The sequence below is a fragment of the Macaca fascicularis genome, chromosome 2 (assembly GCF_037993035.2).
Source record: "Macaca fascicularis isolate 582-1 chromosome 2, T2T-MFA8v1.1".
Taxonomy (NCBI): Eukaryota; Metazoa; Chordata; class Mammalia; order Primates; family Cercopithecidae; genus Macaca; species Macaca fascicularis.
In genome coordinates, this window is record NC_088376.1 from 79,013,620 (window position 1) to 79,036,603 (window position 22,984).

The following is a 22,984-nucleotide window of genomic DNA, read 5'->3' on the forward strand; positions in this document are numbered from 1 at the left end:
ATTTGGAGATAACATGATATTATATATAGGAAATTTTAGAAATGCTCAAAAACACTACAGAACTAACACATGACTTCAGAAAGATGCAGAATATATTATCATTTTTGAAAAATCTATTGTATTTCTATACAATGAACAATCTAAAAATGAAATTACCAAAGGCAATGTTAAGAGAATGTAAAAACTAAGATGCAGGTTTTGCAAAGTATCCATCTGATAAATCTATCTACCCAGAATATATAAAAACTCTCGAAACTCAATAATAAGATAACAACCTTAATAAAAAATTGGAAAAGATTTGGATAGACATTTTACAAAATAAGATGTACAGGTAGCAAACCAGCACGTGAAAATATGCTTAACATCATTAGTCACTAGGTAAATATGAATTAAAGCCATAATAAGATCTAAATGCAGGCCTTTTAAAATGGCTAAAATTGAGAGAGAAAATAACTGATCATACCAAATGTTTGTGAGGCCATATCCACAAAATGGAATGCTGCAGAGCAATAAAAACTAGTAGTATACCTCAAAACATGGATAATTCTCAAAATAGTTATGCCATGTTAAAAAAAAAAAAAAAGAAAGAAAAAGAAAAAAAGGAGTACACACAGTATGGTGCCAATTATACAAAACTCTAGAAAATCCAAATTAATCTATAGTGACCGAAAGCAGATCAGTGCTTGCTTAACAAAAAAGGGATGGGAGGAGTTACTAAACACTGCAAGGAAATTTCTGAGGGTGATTAATATGTTCATTGTCTTCTTCATACTGTTGATTTTTCACAGGTCATGTATGTGTTAAAATCTATCAACTTGGGACACTTTCATATGTGCAGTGTATTTTGTATAGTTATATTTCAATAAATCTGTTTCAAAAAGAATAAAAGCAACATTCTTTAAGATTCTATATTGAGTAAGCACAAAAGAAAGACTAAGATTTTAGTTCAGTGCTGAAAAGAAGAAATAGTGCAACAGAAATATCATATAATAATAACAGCACACTGCACACAGATATAAAAAAATCATCTGGACTATATCTTTTAATTCATACAAGTTAAATATTAGCACTAGATACTTAGCAAAAAGGAATTGGATCTCATGTCAGCAGTCACTATGGAGGCAGCAAAGACTGAAGCCCAGGTCTAAAGTTGGCCTACCTCAGTTTACAAGTCTTGGCAACCCTGATTACATCCTTTGTGACTGAGGGTAAATTATACAACTTCTCTTTGCTCAGTCTCTCATTTGTGAAGTGGGAATAATAACTACTCCATGGTGATTTTGAGAGGATGAATAGATAAGGGCATAGGAAGCTACTGAGGATGAGAATGATTTATGGTTCCAAACAATAGAGCATACATTTTCCCACTAAAAATAACTTGCCTTTTTGGAGAAATGCTGATTTTAGGTCTGGCATAGGAAATATACGAGATGATTCTAGAACATTTTGTCATACCAGGAAACAAAGAAGCTTTCAAGTGCTGTCAGGATTATAAAAAGACTCAGAAGCCAACCTGCATTGTTCCCACTCTCTAAAGAGGGTGCAATTTCTGGTATGGGATAACAACTCAGTAGATTAAAACAAATCAAAAATTTTAAATCCATGATTTTTCAATTATACTGATAATAATAATAATAGTACTCATTGTTTATTTTTAGACAATATTAGAAAACCAGCTCATTATTTTGAAAACTGGCAAAAAACGTGAAAAATTACGCATTTATTCTGCCTTTAATTTGTACCACATGATGACTAAACAATTAATGGGATTATTTCTTTTTTATAAGGTATTCTAGCTTAAAGGAAAAGGAAATTGTGAAATTAGAATATCATCTTCTGACCCCTAAAAAAATTCATGGATTTAGGAATAGTCAGCAATAACTGCTAACATCTCAAGAAGAGGGAGAACCAGGTATTTAATACCTACTGGCTGAAGAACACATAGTCATCTGTTCTAAACAAACTAACCACTCCAAAACTACACAAGGCTTTACACTTGACTACCAATTCACTAGAAAAATCACGGAATGGCTGGACATATTAAACAACACCATGTAGACACAGTCTGTGAAATCCAGACTGTGGAAAATTCTAAAGGACAAACCTTGGTTTCTTTAACAAAAACATCAACAGCAACAGCCAAAATTTGCAAAAAAAAAAAAAAAAAAAAAAAAAAAAAGCAGGAAAAAAGAAAAGCATGTGTATCAAAAGAGACATATTAACCATTCACAATATTTGGACCTTATTCAGATCTTCATTGAAACAAACTATTGATAAGACAATCAGGAAAATATGTACATGACTGGATATTTCATGATATTAAGAAAATATTGCTATGGATATTAAGTGTGATAGCGGTATTTTGGCTATGCTAAAATAGAGACATCTTTTAGAAATACAGAAATATTGACAGATGAAATAATATGATGTTTTGGATCTTAAAGGGGAGGTATAGATGAAACAAGATTAGCTGTGAATTGAAAATTATTGAGTGAATACTGAGTACATCAGGTTTCTAATACTATTCTCTCTGCTTGTGCATGCACTTGAAAATTTTCATAGTAAAATCTACCTTCTGCTTAATATAAAATATTAACATGTGGATTCTTCAAGATCCAACCTTCCATGTCAAAATTATTTTACTCACAGTATGTTATCTTTCTGAGAGGTATAGGTATATGAAGATGTTTAGACCCAGTAGGCCCTATTAGAATGAAGACACTGACTAGTACAGTGATCAAAATTAGATAAGCAGTTCTCTTTAATTGCACTGAATCCTGCCATGCACAGTAATAGCCTCTCAGTTCTACATATAGATCCATGATCCTGCTGTAAACTATACAGGAGTAAAGTTCTTATAAGCTAATAATGAAGCATGGCCTCATTGAAGACAGAGCCAGGAATCTGAGCCATCAGCCACAGTGTCATTACAAGGCACCCAAGAGAACAGCTTGGGAAATCATGTAGTTCTGTTGGCACTACCTGTTCCCCCTCCAGGTCAGGAGAAAGCCACCAAGAGTAATATAGCTTTCTGTTACTGCTAGCCAGGAGTCCCACCCCATAACTTTTTCCTCTTTTACAAACAGTAATTTTTTTTATAAAGAGTCTGTACCTTGTTTACATTTTCCAGAGAAACCAGGCTTGTCACCCACAGGTGTTTGAGCTTGGTGGCATCTGAAGTGATGGGGAATGTTTCTTGCAGCTTTAAATTCTCTCCCCAGATTGCTAATAAACCTTCTTTACTAATCGTCAGATAATGACTTGAACTTTTTAAGAAAATTACTTTTTGAATGTTGTCCTTGTGTTTTACTGGGAGGAATTCCAGGTCCTTCCACTGGGGCACCACAGTTGCCTTTGCTCGTTCATCTTGCTTGTTAAGCTCTAGCAGTATAAAGGAAGTCAGCTTGTCCCAATTAATGAAGCCATCTTGGGCCACATCCACTTTGTCAAAGAGCTCCCCATATTCTTCCTTCGTGCCCCAACCAACAATCTCTGTCATCTTCTGTGTAAAGTCTTCTCTGGACATACAAATGATTTTCCTTGGCTCTGGGGACTAGAAACGGGAATCCAAAAACAATAATGAGACAACAGTGAAAGCATCATATGTGTGCTACTCACAAAGGTGAATTTAATCAGCAATTCTGCCAACATGAAAAGAAAAATGTCTTTTGCTTGATAACAGTAATATACTCAAGTGAACTTAAGCTGGGGACCAAGTAACTGACAGGACTAGAAGTTGACATTCTCAGTCACAAAAAGTCAATCATGAAAGTCCTTATATCGGGAAGAGTAAGGCAGGAGAAGATATGATGATGGAAGCATGGAGTGATGTGAGGCTGTGAGCAAAGAATTCAGGTTACCTCTATTTAAGCTAGCAAAGGCAAGGAAAGGTTTCTCCCCTAGAGTCTGCAGAAGAAAGGCAATCCTGACAACTTGATTTTATCCCTGTAAAATCCCTTTGAGGTTTCTGAACTCCAGAACTGTATATTAATATATTTGTGTGTTTTAAGTCATGGTTTTTGGTAATTAGTTACAGCAGCAACAGGAAATTAATACAGACATATCTCCTTTTGTTGCACTTCGCTTTATTGTACTTTGCTGATACTGTGATTTTTACAAATTGAAGGTTTGCGGCAACCTTGCAAGTCTATCAGTGCCATTTTTTTTCAATAGCATGCCTACTTCATATCCCTGTGTCACATTTTGGTAATTCTTATAATATTTAAAATTTTATTAGTAGTAGTATTATATCTGTTACGGTGATCTGTGATCCGTAATCTTTGATGTTACTACTGTAACTGTTTTGCGGCAGCATGAACCATGCCCATACAAGACAGCAAACTTAATTCGTAAGTGTTGTGTATGTTCTGATTGCTACACCAACCAGTCATTCCGCTTTCCCTTTCCCTTTCCTTGGGCCTTCCTATTTTTTCAGACACAAAAATACTGAAATTAAGCCAATTAATAACCCTATAAGAGCCTCGAAATGTTTAAGTAAAGTCAGAGTTTTACATCTCTCACTTTAAATCAAAAGCTAAAAATGATTAGGCTTAATGGGAATGCATGCCAAAAGATGAGCGAGGTTGAAAACTAGGCCTCTTGCACGAAACAGCCAAGTTGTGAATGTAAAGGAAAAGTTCTTGAAGGAAAAGTGCTATTCCTTTGAACACGAGAATGATAAAAAAGTTAAACAGCCTTATTGCTGCTTTGAAGAAAGTTTTAGTGGTCTGGATAGAAGATCAAACCAGGCACAACATTCCTTTAAGCCAAAACCTAATACAGAGCAAGGCCCTAACTTTCCTTAATTCTATGAAGGCAGAGAGAGGTAAGGAAGTTGCAGATGAAAAGGTGAAAGCTAGCAGAGGTTGATTCATGAGGTTTGAAGGAAAGAAGTCATCTCCACAACATAAAAGTCAACATGAAGCAGAAACTGCTGATGTGGAAGCTGCAGCAAGTTATTCAGAATCTCTAGCTAAGGTAACTGATGAAGGTGGCTACACTAAACAATACATTTTCAATGTAAATGAAACAGCCTTATTCGGAAGAAGATGCCATTTAGGACTTTTCATAGCTAGAGCCATGCTTGGCTTCAAAGCTTCAAATGACAGAATGACTCTCTTGTTAGGGGTTGATGTAACTGGTGAGTTTAAGCTGAAACCAATGCTCATTTTTATTCCCAAAAATCTCTAAGGCCTTAAGATTTATGCTAAATCTGACTGGGCACAGTGACTCATGCCTATAATCCCAGAATTTTGGGAGACTGAAGGGGAGGATTGCTTGAGCCCAGGAGTTTGAGAAAAGACTGAGCAACATAGTGAGACTCCATCTCTACAAAAAATAAAAAAATGAGTTGGGCATGGTGACATGAGCCTATAGTCTTAGTTACTTGGGAGACTGAGGTAGGGGTATCACTCAAGCCTGGGAAGTAGAGGCTGCAGTGAGCCATGATTGCGCCACTGCACTCCAGCCTGGCCAACAGAGAAAGACCCTGTTTCTGTGCTCTATAAGTGAAACAACAAAGCCTGCATTATAGCACACTGTTTACAGCATGGTTTATTGAATATACATGGTTTACTGAATATACAGCACGGTTCACTGAAGCCCACTGCTAAGACATACTGCTTTGAAAAAATATTCCTTTTAAAAAGGTACTGCTCCACCATGTCCCTGGTGGCTCGAGAGCTCCAACAGAGATATACAAGGGGTTTAATATTGTTTTCATGCCTGCTAACACAATGTACATTCTGCAGCCCATAGATTAAGAAATAACTTCAACTTTCATTTCTGATGTTTTGTAGGGTATAGCTGCCATAGACAGTGATTCCTCTGGTGGATGTGAGCAAAATAAATTAAAAACCTTTTGGAAAGGATTCACTAGAATGGCATCATTTTAGATGCCATTAAGAATATTCATAATTCATGAGAGGAGGTCAAAATGTCAAAATTAACAGGAGTTTGGAAAAAAGTTGATTCCAACTCTCATGGAAGGCTTTGAGGGGTTCAAAACTTAGATGAAGAAAGTTAACTGCGGATGTGGTAGAAATGACAAGAGAACTCCAATTAGAAGTGGAACCTGACGATGTGACTGAATTGCTGCAATCTCATGATCAGACTCGAATGGATGTGGAGTTGCTTCTTACAGATGAGCAAAGAAAGTTGTTTCTTGAGATGAAATCTATTCCTGGTGAAGATTCCATAAACATTGTTGAATGACAACAAAGATGTAGACTATTAAATAAACTTAGTTGATAAAGCAGTGACAAGTTTTGAGAGTATTGACTTCAATTTTGAAAGAAATTCTATTGTGAGTGAAACACTGTGAAATAGCATCTCATGCTACAGAGAAATCTTTCATGAAAGGAAGAATCCATCGATGTGGCAAATGTCACTGTTATCTTCCTTACGAAATTGCCATAGCCATCTCAACCTTCAGTAACCACCACCCTGATCAGTCAGCAGACATCAACATTGAGGCCCTCCACTAACAAGAACATTACCTCTCGCCAAGGGCTCCGATGATTGTTAATTTTTTTATCAATAAAGTATTTTTTAATTAAGATATGTACAGTTTTTTAGATATGTGCTATTGGGCATTTAATACCCCACAGTATAGCTTAAATATATCTTTTATTGCTCTAGGAAACAAAGAAATGTGTGTGACTCACTTTATCCTGATACCCACTTTATTGAAGTGGTCTGGAACCAAATCTGCACTATCTCCAAGGTGTGCCTGTCAAGTGGTTGATGAAAATTGGGTGAATCCCTGAAGAATGCTTAGTGAAGCCAGCAAAATTACCCCATGGTGAAACTTTAATGAAAGGGCAATAAGTTAACTTCTATACATATGCCATTATAAAGAACAGTGAAGTCACATGCAATTGATTCTTGCTGTTCGTAGCTATATTCTATAAAGTCTCTGAGAACACTAAATTAGTAGATACTGAACCATTGCTCCTAGGGGAAACACAGGGTTAAGTTTCTGCAAGCCTCTGCACAACTGCTCACTACATAATTTTGTTTATGTGTGTTTCTGTTGAAAGACATGTTATTTAATATATTGTTAATTAATCACAATTAAATTCATAGCCAACAGCATCATAACTTGTGCCTGAATGAAGCTAACACATATATTTTCTCGGTGAGACATATCTCAGCCTTCTCGTGCTTAGGAACACTAGCCAGCACTCCACCACCATACTTGGGGGCCATTTTAAAGTGTGAAATCCCCAACAATAAGCACAACATGTGAAAAACGTGGCACTAAAGAGGTGTTGAAAACAAAGAGATCACTTGAACACAGGGTGAGGAACATCACATACTGGGGCCTGTCAGGGGGTGGGGGACTAGGGGAGGGATAGCATTAGGAGAATTACCTAATGTAAATGATGAGTTGATGGGTGCAGCAAACCAACATGGCACACGTATACCTACATATCAAACCTGCACAAGGTGTACATGTACCCTAGAACTTAAAGTATAATAAATAAAGAAAAACAAGAAAAAAAGAAATTGCCGTATGGTAAAAAAAAAAAAAAAAAAAAAAAAAAAAAAAGAGAGCGAGAGAGAGCGAGAGAGAGGTTAAAAAGGACGCTTGCTTACAATATGAGAACTGAACAAGAAAGCAGACTGTTGCCTTGTTTTTTTTTTTTTTGTTTTTTTTTTTTTGTTTTTTTTTTTTTTTGAGACGGAGTTCACGCTGTTGCCCAGGCTGGAGTGCAGTGGCGCGATCTCGGCTCACTGCAAGCTTCGCCTCCCGGGTTCCCGCCATTCTCCTGCCTCAGCCTCCTGAGTAGCTGGGACTACAGGCGCCCGCCACCGCGCCCGGCTAATTTTTTGTATTTTTTTAGTAGAGACGGGGTTTCACTGTGGTCTCGATCTCCTGACCTTGTGATCCGCCCGCCTCGGCCTCCCAAAGTGCTGGGATTACAGGCTTGAGCCACCGCGCCCGGCCCCACTGTTGCCTTGTTTGATCTCCGCTTGGAATGTACACATTGGGAGACTCAAATTTTTTGCCACTCTGCACATGTCTGGGAAAGACCATTAAAGTGCCACGAGTATTGATTTGGGGATTAATCAATTTTAGGAAGTAGGCAAATTTTCAAGTATAAAATTCACAAATAATGAAGATTAACTGTATTTCAAACAAGTATTTAGCTTAACATTGATGGGCTGTTTAGTTCAGTGAGATTCATTATGAGAGAATAAACTTTTCCCACCATGTCAGAGCCAGAGTCAGGCCTGGAAGAAGCACAAGAGGCAGCATACTGTGGAGCAGGTCAAACCAATGTAGGTTTAAGCCTGGTTCCACCAGAGATTGTGAGAACTACTGGCAAGGTACTTCACTGCTAATTTCCCATCTGTAAAGTAGGTAAAGCAGTATCAGTTGTAAGAAAATTGTTATGAAGCTTAGCTGAGATAATAGAGGTTAGTTTAATGGAGGTTAGTCTAGGCACTTAACTAATTAAAATAACTTTCTGAGAAATAATTGATATCAAGCCCTTTGAACCAGCCAGGAGTTAATTATTCGTATCTTTTTTCAGTTATTTTTAGTCTAAAATGTTTAGATAGCTGGACATTTTTGAGGGACCCAGATTTTAAGGGTAGAGAAAGAAACCTGGTCCTAAAAGTGCTCCATCTGTGTCAAAACTGCAAGCTATTTCTGAAAACTAAGGCAATGTTGATTTTTATTTTAAACTATTACATAATGGCATCAATCAGTCTCTTAGATTGTCTCATCAATGAAACAACATTTAAAAGCAGGATCTCAGTGTATTTTCTTCCTATAAGCTGGTAGTTTACTTTTTATTTCTGAGAATAAGAAACTACTCTGACAAATATCAAAACAATTTCTTCTTTACATTTAAGAATGTAGAATTAGAAACAAATTGTAAATGACAAATTTTCTTTCCCAAAGTAATATAAGCAATCAACTACATACTTTCTGCACATTGATAATGCCAATATCCACTGGGGAAAGAGACAAGAAATATGGCTAGGTTATGAAATTTGGCCCAGAAAGTACAATTGTATGATATCCCTGGCAGTTCTGTTATCCATTGTTCACCCATTAGCTTGTTAAGTTTGAAAATGAAACCATGTTTTAGCCATACCTTCAGTTAAAATCTAGTAGTTTATTTTTACTAAAAAATCCCAACTTTTTTGAAGAAGCATGATGCTTTGATTAATATGTTGTTTATTAATTCTATCATATGCCAACTTGAATAAATTAGTTAAATGTACAATTAAGGTAATTGATCTTTTACACAAGCTTAAAAGCACAAATGCATTAACTTTTACCACATAATTAATTCTTGTTTCATCAGTGACTCCCACCCTCTGGGACTAGAATTAATTCATTCATGTCTTCATACTATATATATCATACACTGTGGTTGGGAAATCGTGTGGTAGTGAAGAAGGTGGAGCTCTAAGTCTTAGCCCCAATTATGGCACCTCTAAATAGGAATAATAATAATGAATTCCTAGTGCTGTTATGAAGATCTATTCAAAATTTAATGTACATATAGCACATGGGATAATTTAATGTATGTATAGCACATTTATATTCAATAAATGTTAATGCCCTGCTAAAGGGTTTGGGGAATAGAAAAATTATAAATTGAGTCGTCATGTCAGCAATCATGGTTTTCTGAGAATTTAGTCAAACTCGTGTGTGTGTGTGTGTGTGTGTGTAAGGCTTTGGAGACGTTCATAATTACTAATATTAGTGATCTCTACCAGGGTGGCTAGTTGCTAACTAGATAGTTCTTAAAGATTTGTTCGGGGCCCAGAGAATAGGTGCAGGATACTGTACCAGCAGAATGGTCTGAAACTCTCTGCTTCTATGACTATTATCATCATAGCAGCAGATCTAATTTTTGTCTTAAAAAGAAACAACCATACACACTGTTTCAGTTGCTCTTCTTCAAAGGCACAAATATAAAACTGTCCTAAGTGAGCCTGGTGAAAGTAAAGTTTACCTGTTCCCAGAACCATGGCTCTTTCACATATAAAAGAGCGACATTTCATCCATGTGAGTAATCCCAGCTTCTGTCTTGTCTTTAGCCACTCATAGTGCTGCTCTGTGAGCCAAATATCCCCATCCTGGACTTACTGGCGGAAAGTAATTCCACAGAAAGAAAGCAAAGATAACCTTTCAATCTAAAAAGGAACTTGCATAGAGCATCATTTAGTTGTTACAAACTCTTAGTTTGCATTAGATTCAATACTGAGTGACGAAATAATTTACCATTGAGCTGTCTTTAGAGATATACATACACATGCATATACAGACATACATCTTCAAATTAGTGCTAATTTAGTTTATGTCTGGGCTTTATGCCTGGATTTGACACGTAACATTTGTATGCCCTTAAGGCAGTCATGACCTCTCTCCGGGTTTGCATGAAGTACCAAAAAGATAATCTGTATGAAGGCCATTTTCTTTACATTAGACAACTCTATTCAAGCATCAGTTATTGCTGACGCATCTGCAACAGGATGAATTCACAAGTATACACTTAATATAGATAGGGAAATATTAGGACTTCAGGAAATTTTACTTCATTATAAAACATAGAGCATAAAATAATTCTCATTTCCTTCAATGAAAAGTTTAATTACTATGGCTTTAATAAAATCTTTATTATTCCAATAAACAATGTGCTCCCATTCAAATGTAGGCTTTCAAATAAAAACTACTTAATAGTGTTTTAAAGATATGTCCTTTGATTTTTATTAATCTATATTATCTGTATGGTCTTTTTGAGGTAATAATAGTGCTCATGCCTCTGTTAGAACTCCTCTTCTAATAAAGGTGAAAAGTATATGAGCCATTAGAAAACATGATCTCATTCAGCTCTTCCTAGTACAATGTTTGTACATTTATTTTGCTATATCTATTTAACTACTAAGAAAATAACCAGTTATTAAATTGTCTACACTTGTTGTGGCAAGAGCCAGAAAGCTAATATACTCAGAATGTCCAGCTGATTATATCACTAGACACAACTTTAGACCTTTTGAAAATGTTCCTGTCTTCCTGAATTCTTTTCAAAGAATATTCTGAAAATCATTTCCTTTTGCCTAAAAAGCATGTTTTGCAGTTACAGTCAGTTCTAGTGAGCTGCCTGTCTATTTAGAAAAAGCATAAACTCTAAAATTTCCTTCAGTTCTGAGCTTTATAAGATTTGGATTTAACCATAATTTATATGAAAAGTGAGCTCTAACCATAAGTGCAAAACTTAAAAAAAAAAAAAAACCTTGACACTCGACAGGCATTTTTGCCATTAAGAAGAGATCATGTGCCATTGGCAACTTGAGTGTGCCAACATACTTTTACAAATGTTTATTTTTTGCACAAAAGAATCCACATGTATTATAGAAAATGAAGATAATTTAAAAATTAAAATCATTTATAATGCCATCAGCCTTTCAGATTTATTTCTAGGCAGAAACAGAAATGACCACTTATTATTTACAAAATAGCATCATGATATACATACATATCTTTCTATGTTGCTTTTTCCACTTATATCATACCATAAAGCTATGCCTCTTACAATATACATTGGTCTTTATTACTATTTTTAATGACTGCACAATATTTTATAGCGAAGACATACAATTATTTATAATCCCATTATTAAAAATTTCAATCGTTCCCAATGCTTTACAATTTTATATAAACAACCCAGCAACATATATATATTCCTACATATACATCATTGCTAAGCTGTCCAATTATTTCCTAAGGGAAATTCTCTAGAAGCATAATTACTGAATCAAAGAATTTACATGTCCTGAAAGTTTTTTAAATATATTTTGCCAAATCCTCTTCTAAAAGGTTGAATACATTTACATTCCCATCAACAAAGTAGGAGGTTGCCTGTACTCAAGACCCTCATAAAGGTGTGGTATTATTCTTCTTAAGACTTATCGATTGGTTGCTAAAGTATAGTTCTATTAAATAAACCTAAATATTACTTACTTTCTGGAGGAAAAATATATTTCTAAAGCGGACATTTTATCTTTCAAAATCTGCCAACCCTTAGAAATGTTGTTTATATTTTTGTCCCCTTTTTCCAATAGCATATTTCATAATGAAATGAGGAAAGAAATACTTTCTTTTCTCCTACTCTGCAAATAAGAACTTGGCCAAGACAAAAGTCCCAGTTCAACACTATTGAGAAAGCACAATCCAACTTGGTCTGGGTATTTTCTCTTCTGTCAAAGGTTGTCAGTGGGTTAGCATTTCACTGACCCAAGGTTTACTGCCCTTAAGTCATTGGTGAGTATGTGTTTCCAGAAACTGAAAATAAATGTCAAATGATAAGTTGTAAGCCACTGGGAGAAATACATCCATCCATCCTTCCACCTACTGATCTATTCATTAATAAATGTATATTAAAGATGTATACCATATAAAGCAGCACAGCATAGGTATACTTATTTGTTCAGTCAACAAATGTTTATTAAGTGTCGGTTCCATGCCAAACATTATTGTAAGTACTCACCACTAAATTTTTTAAAATTTTTTTATTTCCATAGGTTTTTGGAAAAGAGGTGGTATTTGGTTACATGAGTAAGTTTTTTAGTGGTGATCTGTGAGATTTTGGTGCACCCATCACCCGAGCAAAATACACTGAACCCAATTTATAGTCTTTTATTCCTCAACCCCTTCCCAATCTTTTTCCCTGAGTCCCCCAAGTCCATTGTATCATTCTTATGCCTTTGCATCCTCATAGCTTAGCTTCCACTTGTGAGTGAGAAATACGATGTTTGGTTTTCTATTCCTGAGTTACTTCACTTAGAATAATAGTCTCCAGTTAAATTCAGGTTGCTGCAAATATCATTAATTCATTCCTTTTTATGGTTCAGTAGTATTCTATTGTGTGTATGTGTGTGTATATATATATGTATATCACACACACACACATATATATGTATATCATAGTTTCTTTATCCACTTGTTGATTGCATACATATATGTATATCACAGTTTCTTTATCCATTTGTTGATTGCATATATATATATGTATATCACAGTTTCTTTATCCACTTGTTGATTGATGGGCGTTTGGGTGGCTTCCACGTTTTCACAATTTCAAATTGTGCTGCTGTAAACATGCTTGGGCAATATCTTTTTGGTAAAACAACTTCTTTTCCTCTGGGTAGATACCCAGTAGTGAGATTGCTGGATCAAATGCTAGTTCTACTTTTAGTTCTTTAAAGAATCTCCACACTGTTTTTCATAGTGGTTGTACTAGTTTGCATTCCTATCAGCAATGTAGAAGTGTCCCCTCTTCACTACATCCATGCCAGCATGTATTAGTTTTTGATTTTTTATTATGGTCATACTTTCAGGAGTAAGGTGATATCACATTGTGGTTTTGATTTGCATTTTCCTGATCATTAGTAACGCTGAGCACTTTTTCATATGTTTGTTGGCCATTTGTATATCTTCTTTTGAGAATTGTCTATTCATGTCCTTAGCCCACTTTTTGATGGGATTGTTTCTTTTTTTCTTGCTAATTTGTTTGAGTTCATTGTAGATTCTGGACATTAGCCCTTTGTCAGGTGTATAGAGTGTGAAGATTTTCTCCCACCCTGTGAGCTGTCTGTTTACTCTGCTGACTGTTCCTTTTGTTGTGCAAAAGTTCTTTAGTTTAATTATGTCCCAACTATTTATCTTTGTTTTTATTGCATTTGCTTTTGGGTTCTTGGTCATGAAATTCTTGCCTAAACCAATATCTAGAATGGTTTTTCCAATGTTATGTTCTAGAATTTTTATAGTTTCAGGTATTAGATCCATCTTGAGTTGATTTTTGTATAAGATGAGACATGAGAATCCAGTTTCATTCTCCTACATGTGACTTGCCAATTACCCTAGCACCATTTGTTGAATAGGGTGTTCTTTCCCCACTTTATGTTTTTGTTTGCTTAGTTGAAAATCAGTTGGCTGTAAGTATTTGGCTTTATTTCTGGGTTCTCTATTCTGTTCTGTTGGTCTATGTGCCTATTTTTATACCAGTACCATGCTGTTTTGGTGACTATGGCCATAAAGTATAGTTTGAAATCAGGTAACATGATGCCTCCAGGTTTGTTCTTTTTGCTCAGTCTTACTTTGGCCATGTGGGCTCTTTTTTGGTTCCATATTAATTTTAGGATTGTTTTTCCTAGTTTTGTGAAGAATGATTGTGGCATTTTGATAGGAATTGCTTCGAATTTGCAGATTGCTTTTGGTAGTATGGTCATTTTCACAATGTTACTTCTATCCATCCATGAGCATGGGATGTGTTTCTATTTGTTTGTGTCATCTATGATTTATTTCACCAGAGTTTTGTAATTTTCCTTGTAGAAGTCTTTCACCTCACCTCCTTGGTTAGGTATATTCCTAAGTATTTTATTTTTTCTTTTGCAGCTATTGTAAAAGGAGTTAAGCTCGTGATTTGATTCTCAGCTTGGTTGCTGTTGATATATAGGAGAGCTACTGATGCGTGTACATTAATTTTGTATCTGGAAACTTTGCTGAATTATTTTATCAGTACCAGGAGCTTTTTGGAGTAGTCTTTAGTGTTTTCTGGGTACAGAGTCATATCATCAGCAAACAGCAACAGTTTGACTTACTCTTTACCAATTACTTTGAACAAGACGACAAGATCAATGCTCTTTGAATACACACACTTCAGTGTAGAGACTAGGTGTGCTGGTTACTAATAACACATGTTTTTAGGTTATCAAAAGTAATAAGATTACAAGCATCACATTAACTATTGCTTTTCCTAATTTTAAATGGCATGTAGCCTTTAAGCATGCTGAAACATTCCATTAAAACGTATTTTGTATGGACTAGATACCTTTCCATAATTTTGAAGTTGTCTGATTTTATTTCAGATGATTAGAATGCCACAATGCTTTTTTTATCTACACGAAAAATTGCTCATAATAGGATCTCAAAATTTTATTTTCTTCATAAGCTGCTAGTTTTATCAACACTTCACCAAAATTAATATTTCTTTTGTCAGACATTCGGCATGATTTTTCTTTAATGTTCCATGACAGCTGAATGAGTATACGCTATCAATATGCAGCCTTTTCCCCTATAACTATAATTACATTTAAAATTAACATGCTGGTTTCTCATGCTTCATTCTGTTGTACTTGCCTCAATTTCCCTTGGTTACAAAGCATATTGGTTATGAATATGTATTAGGGTTTGCTGTCAAATTCTGTGAACGTCTCCTGGAGCAGAAGATTAGATATGTTATTGCAAAACAGATGCATCAGTTTATATCATCCCCTGCAATTTTTACCTACTGATGAACATTTATGAGAAAATGAACAACAGAACAGGGGAACTTAGTCTGCTAGTCAAGGTCCATAGCACTCTTTTTTTCTTGCTTCAATAGATTTTAGTAGAATTTAATTTTCATTTTTGCTATACTATCAATTATTCAAGAGCCCATCAGTTTGAATAAAGTTAAAGTTTCGTAACTAACAAAGACACAAACCTTGACTGAATTTAAGGTTTGGAACCAAACTCTCACAAGTCAATAATTCAACATTTCGATTTCCTATCTAGCTGGTGAATTAGAAGTGAATCAAAGCTGAAGGAGGAAAAACTCAATAAATCTTTCTCTTTTAAATGAAGATGATCATCACCCCTGAGAAATATAATTGTTCTTAATAATTTTCTCTAAGTCTGTGAAATTCTTCAATATCTGCTATGGATCTAAAGTGTAGTTTATCACTATCATCTTTTGCGCCTAGGGTAGAAACTTGGGGGAATAAGAGTGACCAGTGAAATGGTGCAGCCAACAGAGAGCTGAGCTACATTGATTTTCATTTGGAAATCTCACTGTAGCAATACAAAGATATATTTTTTTAAATTGCTATTCCTTTGTTGGAGACCATGATTATGGCAAAGAAGTTTATGCATCCATAGGATCATAGATTCATACCATGTTGGAGCTAGAAGAAAGTTTAGAGAATCTACACCAAACCCTTCCTTTAAAGGGAAGAAACCGATGTTCAGGCTTATTAAGAAAAGATTTCTCTGAGGTCACATAGTTCACTATTGGCAGAAACAGACCTAGAACCAAGAATTTCCAATTCTTAACCACTTTTACCACACTTCAAATACACTGGCTTCAACAAAATCTGATTTTCTTTAGGATAACACAGTCATGAACAAACCAGAAAAATATGAGGTTGGAATGTATACTCCCAAATAATCTCATACTATTTTGATAAAAGCTATCTATTTAGAAGCCTAAAGCTTTATAATGATATACTTACATTTCACATATAAACTTTGAATCGATAAGCTAAGCATAAAAAGTCAGAAAGATTCTAATCCACGTTCTGAGGGGAATCTTTTCACCAAACTATCAGCTCTTTCTTACTGTCACATCCTTCTCAAACCAAAGATCACACTTCAACCAATCTCTGGTAATTATCTTCGTTCTTTGGTTCTGCCATCCTTTCACCCCAGATATCTGGCAAAACACAGCACTGGAAAAGTATCCTCTCTGTGCCTATACCCAGGCTGCTGAACACTAATGGATAGGGCAGAATGATGTCACCACAACAAAATAATGATCTCCAACCTCAAATGTCCCTCTATAATAGTAGGAATGCTTCCACGTTTTCTTGCTGAACTCTCACTCTTATTCTCTACTTCTTTTAAACTCCTACTTTATCATTTCCCTTCTCTTCCTAATAAAGAAATTTGACTCCTAACCCACAAGGAAAAGGAGCGAAAGATAGAGAATGAAAAGGGGGAGAAAGAAATGGAGGAATCAATTAGGTCGAAATATCCTCAATGTTTTTACACCCAAATATATAATGACCTGTATCTGCAGCCATCTCCTTCTCCCCTGTGACAGCAGAACTTCTGTGTTCTGGATACATCCTTCTCCCACCACCTAGAGAATCTCTTCTATTGTTATTCTCTCTTGATCTCTATTGACTCCTTTTCATCAGCATTTAAACATGATCAAGTCATTCGATTAACCATCTTCCCTTGACATTGCCATCTGCTTTTTGCTAGTGTCTCATCCTTCTTTCACCCAACTTGAAATAATCATGTTCTCACATTGTCTCAATTTCTTCACCTCCAGCTTACTCAACCTATTGCAATCTAGCAGCTCCACTGAAGCTGCTCTTAACAAGAAGACCAAAAATCCTGTGGCTAAACATTTCAATACATTTTTTTTCTGGTTTGGTTCTCATCTGATAAAAGTAAAAATGTACCAAGTTAATGTTTAGTGCCAAAATATCTTTGTTTGGGAAAATAACTTGAGGTCCCCATTTAGTTGGAAAATGAAACCTGAGTTAAGTGCAAGACCCCAATCAAGAAAGAACAGGGATCAAGCTGCTGTAAAAAAAGAGGAAACTAATTTAGTGTTTGTTTTTCTTGATTTTTTTATTCGATTAGACAGAGGGAGAGAGAAGGAAACGGTGGCTGAAATGGGAGGTGGAAAGGATGGGAGACTCCAAGATGGCAGAGGGTTGCATAGTAATAAAGTGCCATTGAGAAAACCCCACAGGCAATATGGCTAAAATTATTTTAATAATGGGAGTATCTGTGTGTTTCTGACATATTTCCCACTCCAACCCACACACCTACTTCCCAAAAACCTTCAGTTGCATCTACTTGATTTGTAAATGCTTTCTGAATGGAAAGTCTTGAATAACTACATAAGGAGCTGAGTCTCAGGCATGTGTTAATCTGATAGAGAAGAGAGATCGCAGCTGCAACGGAGGGCAGGCAGAGGTGATTTTACATTTGCAGAAATTTGGAAAGGGCTTTGGATTTCCAATATTATGGCATAAGGGTTCGAGCCAATGATTCCATCTCTCTAAGTTTGGAAGACTCTCACCCATGAGTTATGTGTTTTTAATATGTATCTCTGCAGAATTTGCCTCTGTTGACTCTTCCCTACTTCTAAGAACATTTGCTTTCCTTGGTTTACATTACACTGTGTTTCTCAGCAACACTTCTGATCACTCCTTCTCAGTATCTCTTGTAAGTACCACTTTTTCTGTGGTACTTACAGAAAGATAAAACAAAGATAAGACAGGATGAGGTATTAGCTTTTGGCCCTATGACCTGTTCCCTTCTCCCATCATATACCCTAGCTGATTTATATGACCCAATTTCTTAGGCTTCAAACATGGTCTAATTGCTGAGAATGCCCAAAGAAATATCTTTATCTAGACCTCTCTTCTGAGCACTAAATCTTTATATCCTATTTCCCTTCTGGATATATTAACTTGGAAGTCCTGTATAGATAATTCAAATCAACATGTCTAAATAACAATTCATTCTCCCTCAGAAATAATCTGTTTTTCCTCTTTTCTTTAGATTTAAATATTTTCAGAATTAAACACTGGGGGAAAACACAGCCTACAGGTCCATGAATATGACAGAGGTTGAATGAACCAAACTACATTTAACAAAACAGTATAATACAGCTGTTAAACAAATGAAAATACTCTCTATCAACTTATATGGAGATACATTGTTAATCAAATACAATTAAAATGCCACAGAGAATAAATGTATGCTATGTTTTATGTGAGAGAGAAGGTAAAAAAAAAAATGCACATAGAGAAACATGTATTTAAAACAACAGAACCACAGAAAAAATTTTCAGAAGTTAATGAAAATTATTATCAATGCAGAATGAGAGGATGGGAAGAAAAGGATAGGGAAGATAATAACATTTTTCTAAATATGCATTTTTATACTGTTTTGTCTTGAGAACCATAAAAATGTTTCATATAGTCAACAAAATAAAATCAAAACAAAGAATTTTTAAATTCTAAAATTTACTATGTATATATACTCACCTAACCATGTAACAAGCTTATACAACCACACAATAAGATAAATTAATTTTAGTATCATCTATAAGCCCAGTTCTCTAACCCATGTGCCCTTAATGCAATATAATGCAAAAAAAAAAACCCTGCAAATAAGTCTTGAATTTTACTTTCATCTTTAGAGTAGTATTGATGTAATAGTTCAATACTATTTCATGTACATTATAGAATAAAGCATATGAATAAACATTTTAATGCTGCTAGAACAAAGGTTCAAAATGTGAGAGCATGGAAATACAAATGATACAAGTATGGAGTGACAGAGGGAGGGGAAGAACCCTGTGGTGTTTGAATTGAATTGGAAGTATTAGTATACGTTCATTAGTTTTAAAAATATGTATAGATCAATAAATATAAAGATTGATTTAGATAGGTATACATATATCCTAGCTATGTCAACTGAAAGGACCTGGAAGCAATGACACCCCTAATAGCAATGAACACACTACTACCCAGATCCTGTGACTCTAAATACCATTCTCCAATAAATGGAACTGGGGATCCTTTGAGAAATAGCTGGTTCCAGGTCTTGGGCAGTAACATCATCTTGTGCCGGAAAGCAAAGCAGTAATAAGAGATTGATGAAAATATGTTAAAAGGAAATAAGAGATGGTTTGAAGGGGTCTCACACTAGCCAAATTTGGGGCATTTTGAGTATCATAAAATAATGACCATAATAGAAAACAGCACATTGAATAGAATAAACGAATCCATAAATCTGTGGTCAGACTCAAGGCAGAGAGAGAGAATGAGAGCGTGAAAGAGAAGAGGGACAGAAGACTTTCTCTTACAGAAAGAAAAATGACACACTGAAAATGAGGAAGAATCAATAGCATTTAAAAATCACCATTTTTCAACCTTTGGTACAGTCATTGTTTTCAGCAAAGATAATCAATCAGTAGTGAAACCAATGGATGAAATATTGTTGAAGAATACTCACAATATACTATAAAAGTATCAGCCTACAAGTTCCTTTACAATGGATAACTCTGGTGGATCCACTTTAATCAAGGGATCCAACTTATAACATCACCAGTAATGGGAAAAAGTGACATAATGGGACTCTCCATGCCATACAAGAAGTGGAGATAACTACGCAATATTCTCTCCAAAAATGATGAAGGTGAATCTAACAGTAAAGAATCAATAAGAAAATCCAGATTATGGGATGTTCTAAACAACTGGCATGAATTCTTCAAAAATGTTTATGTCATGAAAGACAAGAAAAAATGGGGGACTCCTCAAGATTAAAGGAAACTACAGAGATGTGTCAACTAAAGCAAATGTATAATTCTGGATTGGATCTGTGATTTTAAAAAGAACTATATAAAAGACATTACTGGGACAAGAAGGGACATTTTAATATCAACTTTTGCATTATGTAATGTATAAAGTTGAATTTCCTGAGTATAAAAAAATGGCATTATGGTTATCCAGAAGAATGCCTTTGTTCCTAGGGAAGTTTACTTAAAATATAGCCCTCCATAAAGGAAGGCCTGGGTCTAAGCAGCTTTTAACTGCCACAGGGTAGACATTCAATAAATATCTGTTGTAAGAATGAGTAAATGATAAATATATTGTAAACATTCTTTTCTATATTGAGAAAGAGATATTCATCTGTTTTACTGATAATAGCAAGTTTGGGGAGGGTGTCATAATAGTGAATGGTGGCCAAGATTATAGAATAATAATGTATAAAATAACTTTGGGAAATTATAAACAAGTTAAAATAGAATTAAATTGTTCACTAGAGAAAAGAAACAAAAACTGGCTACCAGACCATGTTGGACAATGTTCTGGCTCTGCAAATCACCCAATAGAAAAGGAGAAATCCCACCCCTACCACCTTTGTTTGTTTGTTTTGGATTTCTGTTCATCATCCGTAAAATAAAGACAGCATAGTGGTGGTTCTCTATGTTCTCTCTCTTAATGCTAAAATTCAATGGAAGGAAGTTAATGCTCTGAGTAGAAGGACATAGTATCTATAAAAGGCACTACTTTTAAATTCAGTACTCTTAATTTCAGCATTGCTAGACATACATTTAGAAATAGTACCACGGAGTCTTTAGGTTATGAAGATATACCAGCATTTTAAGAATGTTTATGTTTGCATTGAATTATGGTATGGATAAGGTGCCCACAAACCCATTTGCTATAACTTACCCCACTACAATCACAGTTCTCTTTTTCTATAACCTCTACACCACACAAATGCGTACTTTTTTATTTTAGAACATGATTATGCACTATTAAGTGATTTTCTTGTTTTCACTCAACATCAAATCTTGGCAATCTTATGTAAGTCTCCCTTATTCTTTTTAATAGCTGAGTAATAGGAGTATACCATAATTTATCTATTCATCCAATTGATGAATATTTGGATTGTAAATACTCTAGTTTATAAGTGATATTACAATCATACTTTTGCATGTATTTTCTTCTGTACTTCAGAATGTATTTGGGGTAGCTGGGAGGATTAGAATTGCTGATTAAAAAGTATACATGTGGTACATTTTATATTTGATATGTAATGGCAAATTGCCTTCCAGAAAAGTTTTGTCAATTTACAATCTTAGTAAGAGTGCCTATTCCCCTGGTTCTTTGCCATCAGTGAATGTTATTGATCTTTTTAATATTTGCCAATCTGATGATTGTAAAAAGAATGTCTTCTTTCTTGATTAGAGTATCAAATCAAATTCTTAATGGGTTTGGGTGCCTTTTCACATGATTAGCTGCTATTTGTATAGCACTGTTTCTTGAATATATAAAATATGATAATGTATGTAAATATATTCTACATAAAACAAAGCTACATGTGATATGTATATGTGTATATATTTGTAAAAATGCATTTAAAATATATCAGAAATTATTAAAAGTAGTTACCCAGGGGAGTATAATGACAGAGGGTGGGCCATGCTAAGGGGGAAATTTCATGTTTAACTTGGATTTTTTACCATGAGAATAATGTGTTACTTATATTTATTTTATTTTATTTTATTTATGTATTTAATTTAATTTTTTTATTTTTATTTTTAGTTTTCAGATTGAGTCTCGCTCAGTCACCCATGCTGGAGTGCAATGGCGCAATCTCTGCTCACTACAACCTTCGCTTTCCAGGTTCAAGCGATTCTCCCGCCTCAGCCTCCCAAGTAATTGGGATTACAGACACCTGCCATCATACCTGGCTAGTTTTCATATTTTTGTAGAGATGAAGTTTTACCATGCTGGCCAAGGTGGTCTTGGCCTCTTAAAGTTCTGCGATTACAGACATGAGCCACCATGCCCAGCTTTATTTATTTTAATAATACAAGGATTGCTAAATAGGAATCATAAAAATAAATGAAATTTTATATGGCTAACTATACCCTCCTTTTTTGTTTGTTTACTTCTTCTCCTTCTACTTCTGGAAAATAACTCAGCTGCTTTATTTCTTGTATCTATCAACTCCAGCTATTTCTCCACAGCCTTGAAGAATTTTGTCAAGTCCAGTCTTAAACAGTCTGTTCTCTTCTCCAGATATCTCATCTCATGGTCTGTCTCCTCCAGAATCTATGTTGCGATTTTCTCACACTCAGTTGTCTCTCATAGCCTGCCTGGGACTTCTATTTGACTTTAAACAAATAATGGCATTGCACTAATCAGAGCATCTAAGATGAAAGCAACCAAAGGAACATATAGGAAGTTATAAGACGAGAAAGCAGGGTCAAGGTAGGGTGCTAATCTCGCCTTCATGGTAAGAGAAGGCTTTCCTAAGGCAGTGGTATTTACAAGCATGTGAGTAGGAGTTAGCCAGGAAATTGTTGGGGATGGGAGAGAAATATTCCAGACTGAGGCACCAGCATCTGGTAAGCCCTAAAACAAAAGTAAGTAAAATACGATCAGCATGACTGAAACGCTTTGGGTAATGGTCCAGGTCAGATAATTTTGTGGTGGACTTGTTGGAACCATAAGTCCAGACTAAACACCTGTGTGTGTGTGTTGGGAGTTGAGAGGAGGGGAGTTGCACCAGAAGGAAGAAGGAAAATATTCCCCTGAAAGGAATAGATCTTCCCATTCTTTACAGTCCTACGAAGGGAACATGGAAAAACAG

General features: G+C 35.2%; 1 protein-coding gene across 1 annotated transcript in view; it reads right to left on the reverse strand.

The window, feature by feature from the left end:
• WDR49 (WD repeat domain 49) overlaps window positions 1-22,984 on the reverse strand; it is a 187,867-nt gene that overhangs the window by 153,096 nt on the left and 11,787 nt on the right. The window contains 1 exon segment of the mRNA XM_045386671.2: window positions 3,113-3,553. Within this exon segment, the coding sequence (XP_045242606.2) occupies window positions 3,113-3,553 (441 nt within the window).